Below are 12,668 nucleotides of genomic sequence, written 5' to 3'. Positions count from 1 at the left end.
TTTCGAACGTTTCTGCGATCGGCTTGTAGAGTCTGATCTGAACGAAGGGACTATAGACTATTTGTCAGTGAAAGATTACATCCATATTTTAAGTAATTGTTTTGTTTCCTGGTTATAACATCGATTTAGTCAAAAGAAATAGAAGTTAACGTGTTCAAAATCGCCCAATGCCAGGTAAGTTTCTGACTCGTGAATAACGTAAACACGTCAATCTTGCTTAGGGTATAGCATTTTGTCTAGCAAAGCAGCAGTTAGGGTTAGCTTTGTTCATTTCCTTGCAAAATGGGTTTAAAGAAGAACCATGACGATCTGTATTTATATTATTGTGTGCGACTTGAAAGGATAAAACGTATTTTATCTAGTAATACATAATTATTTAACTATCATTCATTTGGCAGCGGAAGGACAACTAAGTAAACTTACCTAACGTTATTAGGCTAGCTCGGTAATTACATATCATTCTTCATAACACATTAGCTAATACGGCAACAAAGCACATGGATACTGTTATTGGATAAAACATCGAACATAATTACGTTAGATTTAGCTGCTAATTGCAACACTTAAACGTTAGCTTTGCATGCGCATTGCTAAACGCGTAAAAGCACTACGCTGTCCTGTTTAAAAAAAACAAACAAAAAAAACTGGTGTCAGCTAAGTGATCGTACATAGAACTGTTTGAACGTAGTGATTGATGGTAACTGGATGTTATTTTGGGTATTTACTTGGTTTCTTATGAGAGGGGATGGTCCGAAATTATTTTTACGGAGATGTGGCAGCCTGATAAAATGTCTCTGACGCCATTGCTCGCCCTGCCACCCGTATGATCGCCAGTTTTCAGGCGTTGATTTGCTCCAAACGTTTAGAAAACGGATTGGGGTTATTTAAGTAATTTTTGCACTGAGTGTAATGCTTATTTTTCACTTAATCGTGACAGCGATGTTCTTTCACATTTTGCTGGTGATCTGATGACAACAAAATACCTGTTATGGCCTGGAAACGTAAATATTAACCGACTACACGATTTAAGTGTGCAGAGTGAGTAAATACAAATTATTACCGCTTAAATAGTGTAGCGTTGCTCGCATGTTATGTAACAACCGCACACCACTAAATGCTAGGTTAAAAACGAATAAATCCGCGGCTAGTTAATGATACAATTATTAATGAATGTAGCATTAATATCTTTCATCAAATAACATTCCGGCATTGCGGAAGGCAGCCGCGTCCTCCTGCTTCGTAACGGGGCCCACTCTTGTCACGGCTGGCACAAGCCAGGCTTTGAACGCGCTTTACGTACGTTACAAGCGCTCGGAAAGGGACGAACGTGCGTCGCTTACATCCGAATGCAGAAACAGACGTGCGTCGATCACATAAGCTGACAGTGCAAATAATGGCTTTGATTCGTTCTTATGCAGACATACGAGGCACGCTACGTGTTGTGTTGGTTGTGTTTGGGGATGTCCATCACTGTACCCTCGGCTATGTAAACATTCATTACACAATTTTGATATGTTCAGTGGCTTTTTATTTTCATTTCAACTATATGCAGTTAGTACAATACACACTGAAAGGAAACAACTTTCTTCCAAGACTATGGTGCTACATAAAGCGACAAAAGACTACAAAGCTACACAGAACGACATAAAGTGTATGTATGTAGATATGGGCAGACATTGTAGGATAGTGCAGTAAGGCAAGACTGTGGCACAAATGAAAACAGTGTAGCGCAGACCAGTGCACAGTCCTGATGATTATAGGTGCAAAAACATTGCAGGTTGTGCAGAGATGTGACAGTATATTAATAAAAAAAAAGTATGAACATGACATTACATTGAAACTTATTTGAAGGCATATTTGGCTCTGAAGCCGTATTCGATGTGAACATTAGCCATCACTGATTCGTGCATTGAGATCTGTGTACTTAGCCAAAGACTGGTTCCATGTGTTTTTTGGAGAGTGTGGATAAAGTGCAGGTCAGGCGTGCTGCACTTGACTTATTTGAGGAACAGAACACATGAATTCTTGTGCAAAAACTTGACATTTTGTCAGGAGGCCCAGAATTCCTAGCTACGTTTTGGTGTGGGTTGTAAGCATGCTGTATCCTCGCTCTGCGTAACTGATTATGGAAAATGAATCAGTGGAAATAATGATATAATATATCATATAGTTAAAGTTGTAGTATATTTTGGTCAGTAGTAATATTGCATCAGACATCCAGGGTCGGGGGTTAGAATCCTGCCTTTGTTTCTGTCGGGTACTCATGTGACCTCCTATAGTCCCGGAATGTGTGTGTGTAAGTGAAATAAAAATAACAGTAATAATATTAACAAGGTATGGAGGAAAATCTCACTATGAACATAACCCACCTACATGGATGTGCTGCTCCTTGTCAGGCTTCCACGCAGCACTTGGGAAGCTGTGCCTTTTTGGGCACAGGCTGAAAGCAGGGTTACAGATTCCCAGCTGCTCGCTCTTCATTTAGAATCGCTGCAAGTCAGAGAAGGCACTTCTTTCCTGAATTGTGACACTTGAATTCACATGGAAGCCAATAGACCAGTGTGTGTCACCCGAAACATTTTAACTTTCCGCACAAATACATTTCTAACTCCGACAGTTAGAAAATCCTTAGACTTTTCCAAATAGGTTTTGCCTAATGCTATCCTTACTATGTTTTCATGGTGACATGGGTGACAGCTGCTAGTTAAATGAAATAAAGGTCATGACATCCCATTTGTAATCAGAGGATGATCAAGTGAGCTCTGCTTTTAAATAGCCATTTCATGACCCCACACTTTCATCTTGCCCCATCATTGCAACCCCCCTCCCCTCCCTACAGGATGTCAGGATGGCCAGTGGGCCACCTCTTCCGGACAGCCTGGTGCTGGAGATCTTCCTGCATCTGCCCCATAACGCGGTGCTAAGCGCGGGGCTAGCCTGTCACCAGTGGCTTGCCGTGTCCCGGGATGAGTTCCTCTGGAGGGAGCTGTTCTACACCTACTACCGCATCCCACGCTCCGTGCCTCGGCATCCAGGTAGGAGAGCTGTCCGTCATGTGATCGTGGGCTGGGTGGTTCACTCCCACATGGTTATTAAGATCCGTTTCACAGACATTCACGGGGCAGTTCACAGCAGTTGTTGTGGGGTAATGTTCAGTAGATTAGTGCTCAGTAGATTAGTGCTCTGTGCCCATTATGGGAAGGTTTCTGGTTCAAATCCTGTAATCAGCAGAGTGATTTCACCGTTTGGCCCCTGAACATGGCCCTTAACCAGGGACTGGCTGATCCTACTTTCTCCGTTGTATCTTGTTTTAGATAAAAGCATCTCCTAAAATGAATAAAACATAGACTTAGGTTTTTGTGTGCAGATCTTGAACTAGCTGTCCATGCCAAATATAGTTGGTGCAGGCAGTAGCTTGAAAACGGCTCTCCCACAGATATGGTACTGTTTTCCTGCTGGTATTATTGCTAGCTTATGGACTGTTGGATTGTTATGACTTTACCTTGTTGGGTTTCATTCTACACTCACCTAAAGGATTATTAGGAACACCTGTTCAGTTTCTCATTAATGCAATTATCTAATCAACCAATCACATGGCAGTTGCTTCAATGCATTTAGGGGTATGGTCCTGGTCAAGACAATCTCCTGAACTCCAAACTGAATGTCAGAATGGGAAAGAAAGGTGATTTAAGCAATTTTGAGCGTGGCATGGTTGTTGGTGCCAGACGGGCCGGTCTGAGTATTTCACAATCTGCTCAGTTACTGGAATTTTCATGCACAACCATTTCTAGGGTTTACAAAGAATGGTGTGCAAAGGGAAAAACATCCAGTATGCGGCAGTCCTGTGGGCGAACATGCCTTGTTGATGCTAGAGGTCAGAGGAGAATGGGCCGACTGATTCAAGCTGATAGAAGAGCAACTTTGACTGAAATAACCACTCGTTACAACCGAGGTATGCAGCAAAGCATTTGTGAAGCCACAACACACACAACCTTGAGGCGGATGGGCTACAACAGCAGAAGACCCCACCGGGTACCACTCATCTCCACTACAAATAGGAAAAAGAGGCTACAATTTGCACGAGCTCACACAAATTGGACAGTTGAAGACTGGAAAAATGTTGCCTGGTCTGATGAGTCTTGATTTCTGTTGAGACATTCAAATGGTAGAGTCAGAATTTGGCGTAAACAGAATGAGAACATGGATCCATCATGCCTTGTTACCACTGTGCAGGCTGGTGGTGGTGGTGTAATGGTGTGGGGGATGTTTTCTTGGCACACTTTAGGCCCCTTAGTGCCAATTGGGCATCGTTTAAATGCCACGGCCTACCTGAGCATTGTTTCTGACCATGTCCATCCCTTTATGACCACCATGTACTAGGGGTGCACCGATCTATCGGCCTCGATCACGTTAATTTGAGGGGATCAGAAATCGACCATATTCCCATGAGATCCACCGATCTTAGTTATATGCTTTTAAATCAGCCTTTTCTCCCATTCCCGAGAGAGGTGCAGTGCAGGCTGCCTCCCTCCCGCCCGCCCAATACGTCACACCTGTGCTGCCGTGCAGGAGGAAGAAGAAGAAAAAGGAGGAGGGGGAGTTCGAGGCAACATGTCCTCAGTTTGGAAATTTTATACCATAAAAGAGAATGAGCAAAGATTCGCAATTTGCAATTCATGCCAAGCGGAAATAAGCCGTGGAGGGGCAACTAACAAAGCGTTCAATACTACAAACCTTATTCGGCATTTAAGAAACAACCACAAAGCGGACTATGCAGCTTTTGAAGCCACCGATCAAGCTAAAGCTAAAGCTAGCAGCAGCACGCAACCAGTCAGTAGCTCGCTGTTAACTCTAATGAACAACGAAAAGAGCAAAGCTACAACGAGAAAACTTATTGTTTGTCCTGTTATTTATTTTATTAAGTACTTGAAAAGCTTGAAAAGCCAGTTATAATGTGAAAGCCAAATGGAATATTTTTTGGACAAGTGTGTCATAACAGCTATATATATATTTTTTAAATTAAAGTCTGGAAGAAAAAATATGATTTTGTAGTTCAAACAGCAATGCTCATTTATATGTTCATTTATATTTGAGGACACTACCTCATGTTTTGTGAGTATTCATATTAATTTACTCAATAAAAATGGAAACATTGAAGTAATTGTCTTTTAGTTATGAAAGAAACAAGATCGGCAAAAAAAAAATCGAGATCGGCAGGTAAGGTTGTCTAAGGATCGGTGATCGTTGATCGGCCAGAAAACTGCAATCGGTGCACCCCTACCATGTACCCATCCTCTGATGGCTACTTCCAGCAGGATAATGCACCATGTCACAAAGCTCGAGTCATTTCAAATTGGTTTCTTGAACATGACAATGAGTTCACTGTACTAAAATGGCCCCCACAGTCACCAGATCTCAACCCAATAGAGCATCTTTGGGATGTGGTGGAACAGGAGCTTCGTGCCCTGGATGTGCATCCCACAAATCTCCATCAACTGCAAGATGCTATCCTATCAATATGGGCCAACATTTCTAAAGAATGCCTTCAGCACCTTGTTGAATCAATGCCACGTAGAATTAAGGCAGTTCTGAAGGCGAAAGGGGGTCAAACACCGTATTAGTATGGTGTTCCTAATAATCCTTTAGGTGAGTGTATATGTGGATCTGTCATTAATCTGTAGACCAAACTGACAGACTGATATGTCTGAGTAAAAGTGGAAAATAGAGTGGTTCTACAGTGGAACTGGACAGTAACGAAGGAAAACATTTACAGTGCAAATGAACTTTAAGGTCTTTGATTGGTCAGGGCAGTGGCTTCTAGACCCTCCCCTTCAGCACCTGCAGCCAATCTGTTAATCTGTTCTACTAAAACCGAAAGGCTCTGCTTCAAGTGCGTGATTAGTCTGACTGAGTTTGCTGAGGAAGAAATAGGATGAATATGTAAAACAAAAGCTTGAGAGAACAGCTTGAGAGCTCTTGGGTTAGAGCTAATATTGAGGATATTTGTTCTGCTCTGCTGAATGGGTAGGAACCTGTTCATAAATGAGCTGGCTGCTGTGCCTCTCATGGTGCCATCTCGGAAAAGCTTATGTTCCTACACCCAGCCTCCCTTGCTGTCTTTGCCGCCACCGCACAAGCCCTGACTATCAATGTCTTCTTGCAGCGGCTGTTTCCTGGTACAGGGAGTTCAAGCGGCTCTTTGACTGTATTCCCTGCGTGGAGGTGCAGACCTTGAAGGAACATCATGACCAGGTTCTGCATCTGGCTTTCTCCCACCGCGGCCATCGCTTCTCCTCCTGCTCCAAGGACTGCACCGTTAAGGCATGTCACACGGCGTCTGGGCGTATCAGTCATGCAGAAGCACACGGTGTTCCTTAAACTAGTCCACCTCCAGTTTCTACCTCTCTTTAGCCATTTCCAGCTGTCTCAGAAACCTGGCTGGCCACAGTGTTACCAGCGTGAAAGGGGCAGTGGTGCTGAGCTTGCTGCTCATGTGCGCCACACGCTGCGTCACTTGGCATGTTAATCAGTGCTCGCAATTAAAGTCAATTTGAAAGTCAAATAAACACAGTGTCATTCGGTTAAAATTTACAAATGAGTTAAATCACATTTAAAATGTAATAAGATGGCTTTCAGTAATATGCGAGGGCTATTGTCTTCTTCATACCCTATTTCCTCTGCCCCACCTCTCTACACAACTTGCTCCGCCCCTTTCCCACCTTCCCTCTTCTCTCTGTCATATCTGCTCAGATTTGGGATACCGAGCAGCCGGATGGTTCCATCCGCCTTGTGCACAGCTCCAGCATGCGGGAGTACAACTGGGGCTACACCCAGTTCTCCCAGTTCAATGCCGACGACAGTCTTCTGCTGGTGTCGGGGGTCTACCTAGGCCCGCATCACACGTCCTCCGGGGAGATTGCCGTCATCAGCCTTGGTACGGGCCTGTTTATGTCAATCTCTGTGTCTCCCTTGTGTCTCCTTTTCACATGGGGCCCTCCTGTGTGCTGCTTCTGATTAAACAGTTGATTTAACACAGAAGAGGATTAACATTCTACAGACGAGCTTCTACACACACAGTTACTGTAAACTGGCATCTGAATAATAATAATAATAATAATTTTGCGCTAGTGACCAGCTGAAATAATGTGCCCCCCCCCCCCCATATCACTCAGATAATTACACACTCCTCTCCCGCGTCCGGAACAAGCCGTATGATGTGTTTGGCTGCTGGCTGAACGAGACCCACCTCATCTCTGGGAACCTGCACTGGATCGGGAACATGACGTCCTGCTCCGTGCTCTGGCTCAACAAGGCCTTCCAGGTCTGTACACATCTTGGCTTAAAGTTTCTGTCCTGCCTGCAGCCTGACAGCGTGCAAATTCCTCCCTCCCCTGGACGGGAACATCAGGGTGTCCCCTAAGTGTCCTGACCCTCCCCCGACCTCCCCAGGATGTGGAGTCTGAGAACGTAAACGTGGTGAAGCGCCTCTTCAAGATTCAGAACGTCAATGCCAGTAGCATTCGCACAGTCATGGTGGCACACTGTCGTCGTCACGACTCGCCAGACCTGCTCCTGGACTATGAGGCCCAGTTGCAGGCGCGGGAGAACGGCGACCGCCAGGGCCACCAGCCGCTGCTCTTCGACCTGGGCAGCGAAAGCGAGGAGGACAGTGACGAGGACAGCCCGCCGGGCCGGCACAAACAGCCCCCGCTCCGGGAGCCCAGCCACATGGTCTTCCAGGTGGGGGATTAGGCAGATCCTGTGCTCCAGATGATCTTATATACTACCATAAATAGACTGGCATAGGCAGTGCCAAGCAGCCAGACACCCTGCTCGTCCATCCAGTATTAGTAGGAAATTCTGCAGAGCTTGATATAATATTCGCTAGAAATTCTCCTTCATAAATGATTCATGTCAATAATCCATTTTTGGTTCCACTTTATTTTCGTATTATAGTTTCTATTTCCGTTCTTTGATTGTTCTTTTAACTCTGCAGCCTAATTTAGATCCCCCCCCCCCCCCCACATTATTAAAGTGAGAGGTGTCCTGCACTTCTGTCGTGAGTGTGTATTCCACCTCGCCGGTCAGGGCCTGCGTGGCACTGAGCGGAGGGAGCGGCAGCTGGAGGCAGAAGTGGCCCGGCTCATGGGGAAGACTCACACCCGCCCACCAGACCCCAGCCTCCTGTCCCCCTCTACCCCGGAGGAAGACGACGACAAGACCTACCTGCTCTTCACCACTGGCAGTCTTACCTACTCTCCTCACCAAATAGGTATGGAGTGGGTGACAACTGTATCGAGTAATGAACAAAGAGTCTTTGTCGCCATGCCTCTACATGCTGTAACTCAGCTATGGCCCATAATGACCCTACTCAATCCCTCATTGTGGCTTTCTCAGCTTCCATATTGACTTACAAATACTCAACCCCGTCTTGGCATACTCTCATTATGGCTTATACTGTACACATTCAACCCCATTACCATTATGGCCTACTCAGCCCCATCTTGGCATACTCCCATTTTGGCTTATGAATACTCAACCCCGCCACGGCCCGTCATGTCCTTGTCAACCCTCCTCACGGCCTAAATGGCTATTTAAAAGCAAGACGGGGTTGAGTATTTGTAAGTCAATATGGAAGCTGAGAAAGCCACAATGAGGCCAACTCAACCTGTCACTACCTGATTCATACACCCTGCCCAATTTGTACCTCGTACGGCTGCACATGTGCAGCATTTTCGAGCATCCCTGCACCACATAGTAGTTACGTGGTCTAGTCTAACCCAGTTAGCCTGCTGATACATGCCAACTACATAAAAAAATCTTATTGATACCATTGTGATCTTATTGATGCCATGGTGATGACAAACTGTGGTTAGAGTCCCGTCAAGTTCTTCATAGGGCAGTAAATATGACCTTGGTCTGACAGGCATTAAGCGCATCATGCCAGATCAGATGACCACGTGCGGGCCCGTCCTGGGTGAGGAACGAAGCTCCGAGGAGTTCTTCGACTCTCTGGACCACGTGATTGACATTCATGGTCACATCATCGGCATGGGCCTCTCCCCTGATCACAGGTTGGCCACATTGTATTTGCTTAGATATGAACAGCTGACCAGAAGTTGCTCATTTCTTATGGTCGACGCCTTGTTCTTTTGCTCTTGAGGAACTTAACTCTGGGGAACCCAGACCACCTTATCATTATAGGAAAAATATGTCCATTGGCTAAAAAGATCATACAGACCCAGTGAACTCAATCTTTGAGCATGTATAGCAACAACCTCAAAATGCGGTGGGGGTCATTTTAAAGTGGAAAAAAATCTGGTTAATTCAGTCAGTAATCACTAAATGTCACTGTTACTGGGTCGTATATGGTACAATGTAATATTGTAATGGTACAATGTAGCCATGTAATATAAGGCACGTGTAGGATTTATTAATCAAGTGCTGCACAGAATTAAAATTTTTGTAACTGTCGCTAAAACATTTAGCTAAAAGCTTTTGTTAACGAAACCAGGTCCATAGATAGAATTCTATATTGATGCCTGCAGATGGCTAGCAAACTGACCCTTCCATCATACTGCGAGGGTCTGCCAGTAATTCCGCCATCTCTTTGGCCAGGTACCTGTATGTAAATAGCCGGGCGTGGCCAGCGGGCTGTGTCATCTCAGACCCCATGATGCCGCCGCCCATTGCCGAGGAAATCGACCTACATGTGATTGACCTGAAGAGTCTGAGGGAGGAGAGGCGGAGCTTGAGGGCCCATCGCGCCTTCACACCCAACGACGAGTGCTTCTTCATATTCCTCGATGTCAGCCGGGATTTTGTGGCCAGGTATCTCACGCCTGCCGTCCAGAGTGTTCCTTTCTATTCATCGTATAGGGCAGGGTTTCTCAACCCGGTCCTCGGGGACCACCAGTCGGTCCATGTTTTTGCTCTCTCCCAATTCCCTGCCAATTGGGAGAGAGCAAAAACGTGGACCGGCTGGTGGTCCCCGAGGACTGGGTTGAGAAACCTTGGTATAGGGTAAATTGGCCTGTATGGGTAAAATGATAAATAGCTTTGTGGAGCTACTTTTATGTGGACCATCCTGTAGGTATTTTATTTTAAAAGTCGTGTAGGTATCTTTGGAAATGTGACAGCTAAACTGTGCATCCAGTGCTGTAACTTAATTGATGTATATTTGAAGCTAAAGATTTTTTGTGATTAGAAGCCAGTGTGTTGTTTTTTGTTTTTTTTTTTGCAATCATTGTCTCCCCCTAGTGGTGCGGAGGACAAACACGGTTATATCTGGGATCGCCATTACAACATCTGCTTAGCGAGGCTGCGGCACGAGGACGTGGTGAACTCGGTGGCCTTCAGCCCCGCCGACCAGGAGCTGCTGCTGTCCGCCAGCGACGACTCTACCATCAAGGTGTGGCGCTCGCCTCGCATGGTGCGGCTGGCCCAGGGCCCACCACGGCCGCCCAGGTCCCGGAAACTGCTCTCCTCCTGGCTGGAGCGCAGGAGCACAGACATGGCTCAGTTGAATGGGAAGCCTTGACCAGTTCCATCCTCAGGTTGTTATTTTACTTTTTGTTTTTTATTTTTATATGGGGTTAGGGGCAAAGAGCCAGCAAATCACCCCATAATTTCTTCCTCATTAAAAACAAATCTTTGAGTTCTTTAAACTTTTATTCACTTGGCTGGCTGGAGGCATCTTTGAGGTGCTTCCCGCTGGGATTGGTGACATTTTTCCGTGTTGGAACTCACTCTTATGAAACACTGGGCACTCTTGAGGACCCCCCACCCCTGGCTAAGGGGGAAAGATGTCAGTACTTTGCATGGAAGAGATGCACTGGCGCAAATGTGTGTTGCCATTTTTTATTGTTCACTTCTGTGGAATAAGATGTTTAAAAAAAAAAAAAAAAAAGAGGGAGAGGAGTGAAGAGAGAGTGGAAAGAAGGGATTGGGCAACAACGGGGGTCTGTGGTGGAGAGAAGATGGTGTTTTCAGAAGAGCCAAAGGTCATTTCACACCTGTCACAGTCTCACCTGCATTTGCTGCATATTTAAATTTAACAAGCGTGTCTGAATACGTGTGAGATTTTCTTTCTAAATATTAAATATCAAAAAAGTATGGGAGACACTGTAAGAGGAATCCTCAAAAAAGTTAACTGAAGGATGGGATTTAGAGTTCGGACCCTATTGTGTAGCTGCAAGGATTTCCTTATTGTGTCATTATGGGATGTAACGTTTTACACAAACACCACCTCGAGATGCATTTCACCTGATTTAACCTCACAGAAGTGCTATGCACTGGCACCACTTTGAACCACGGTGTCATCCTTGGCTGTTCTTGGCATTTAGGTAATGTTTAACGTTATTTATTTTTTTTTGCAGCCTTTGCTCCAAGGCAGGAGTGGTCTGGAATTGGATAATATTATGGAAGAATTCATAGTATAGTGCAAAAATGTATATACAGGTCACCGTATGCAAAGATGTTCACTTTTTAAGCAGTCTGAATTCTTTAATGTACAGCCCATCTTACATGTTTCTGCCTGCTCTCCTTAAAAGATCCTTAGCAATATTAAAAATACAGATCTAGCATTTTGCCAGCAGGGGGCACTGCTGCATGGTTTTCTTTATCTGTCATTATTTTATTTATCTGACTGTATTGTTTACCTACAGTCCTCCTCTGACAGGACAGAAATGCTGATTAGACTCAAAACTCTTGCGAATGGTTACAAAGAGTATTGTTTAGGCATGGCTGCAGGCTACTGTAGGTTCACGTAGCCGTTTTACGTTGAAGACACAGCTGATGCAGCTGGCTTGTTGCAGATGGAGTGACTGTCATACAGATATTTGTATGTTGTAGACTTGTATCCACCAGGTAATGAAAATGTGTGCAACTGTCAGTTTGTGGATGATGTGTTCCCTGAAATGCCCCAAGCGAGCTCGATGGGCCGAATGGCCTCCTCTCGTTTGTATAGTTCTTATGTTCTTATGCCGAATTCCTTCACGCCAAAAGGAGAAGGCTCTTAACAAACTGCTTTGGTGTTTTTATTTTTTATTATTTTTACACAGAACCTTGCATTTTATGAGCAAATCATCATAGCTGGTCCATATTAGATCATAATGCTTTAACGCAAACGGTTTCCTATAACAGTTTGTGCATACAGAATATTGTCCCAGCCTTCCCTGATACAGGTAACTCCCCCCACCCATACTGTAAATGCACGCCTCCCACCCCCTGCTCTATGGAGCCCTCTTTCCTTTATTTGGGTTGAATGTCAAACCTGATGCATATCTGGAGCAAAGGTCCGACAACAGCCCACTTCTGTCTGCTTCCTATGTGAGTCAAGCTTCCCCATTTTTGGAAGAGACTATCAAAGATGTGGTGACTGATTTGACTTCTTGACTAACGTTTTGCACGACTGTTTGGTTATGTCTGCACATGATCGTACAGTTTGAGTGTGTATATATACAATATATATAGAGCCTCACCTTTGAGGCTGAATGAAAAAATACAAATGTGTATTGGAAGTTCATCTCTTTCAAGACTGATTTCACTTTTCTGCTTTTTGTGAGCCTGTAACTGCAGCAATATGGCTTTCAGTTCGTTTTAAATAAAACCTTAAAAGAAAAAGGTCCACTTGTTTTTACCATTTTCACAAACAACTCATTTGGCAA

The 12,668-nt window shown here is 44.7% G+C and overlaps 1 protein-coding gene across 3 annotated transcripts; it reads left to right on the top strand.

Moving 5' to 3' along the window:
- The first annotated feature begins 19 nt into the window (after positions 1 to 19).
- Positions 20 to 12,624, top strand: fbxw5 (F-box and WD repeat domain containing 5). Of its 3 annotated transcripts, XM_023818650.2 has the most exons (11): positions 20 to 174; positions 2,840 to 3,035; positions 6,164 to 6,321; positions 6,751 to 6,934; positions 7,173 to 7,321; positions 7,450 to 7,740; positions 8,089 to 8,272; positions 8,927 to 9,074; positions 9,619 to 9,831; positions 10,261 to 10,556; positions 11,379 to 12,624. In XM_023818650.2, the coding sequence occupies exons 2-10, from the start codon at positions 2,849 to 2,851 to the stop codon at positions 10,538 to 10,540; spliced, it is 1,794 nt and encodes a 597-aa protein (XP_023674418.1). In that variant the 5' UTR covers positions 20 to 174; positions 2,840 to 2,848; the 3' UTR covers positions 10,541 to 10,556; positions 11,379 to 12,624. The 3 variants fall into 3 exon arrangements, with proteins under 3 accessions (XP_023674418.1, XP_023674417.1, XP_072570872.1); XM_023818649.2 differs by having other exon boundaries at positions 10,261 to 12,624; XM_072714771.1 differs by lacking the exon at positions 20 to 174 and adding an exon at positions 775 to 1,038 and having other exon boundaries at positions 10,261 to 12,624.
- The last annotated feature ends 44 nt before the right edge of the window (positions 12,625 to 12,668 follow it).

Source organism: Paramormyrops kingsleyae, chromosome 7 (genome assembly GCF_048594095.1).
Source record: "Paramormyrops kingsleyae isolate MSU_618 chromosome 7, PKINGS_0.4, whole genome shotgun sequence".
NCBI lineage: Eukaryota > Metazoa > Chordata > Actinopteri > Osteoglossiformes > Mormyridae > Paramormyrops > Paramormyrops kingsleyae.
This window is presented reverse-complemented; position numbering and strand designations above follow the sequence as displayed.

What these genes read in the sequence shown, in the direction of transcription:
- fbxw5 (XM_023818650.2), top strand. Translation starts at nt 2,849, where the DNA reads ATGGCCAGTGGGCCACCTCTTCCGGACAGCCTGGTGCTGGAGATCTTC. An exon ending in CTCCGTGCCTCGGCATCCAG is followed by an intron (nt 3,036 to 6,163) that starts GTAGGAGAGCTG and finishes GTCTTCTTGCAG; the next exon opens with CGGCTGTTTCCTGGTACAGG. An exon ending in CTACTCTCCTCACCAAATAG is followed by an intron (nt 8,273 to 8,926) that starts GTATGGAGTGGG and finishes TTGGTCTGACAG; the next exon opens with GCATTAAGCGCATCATGCCA.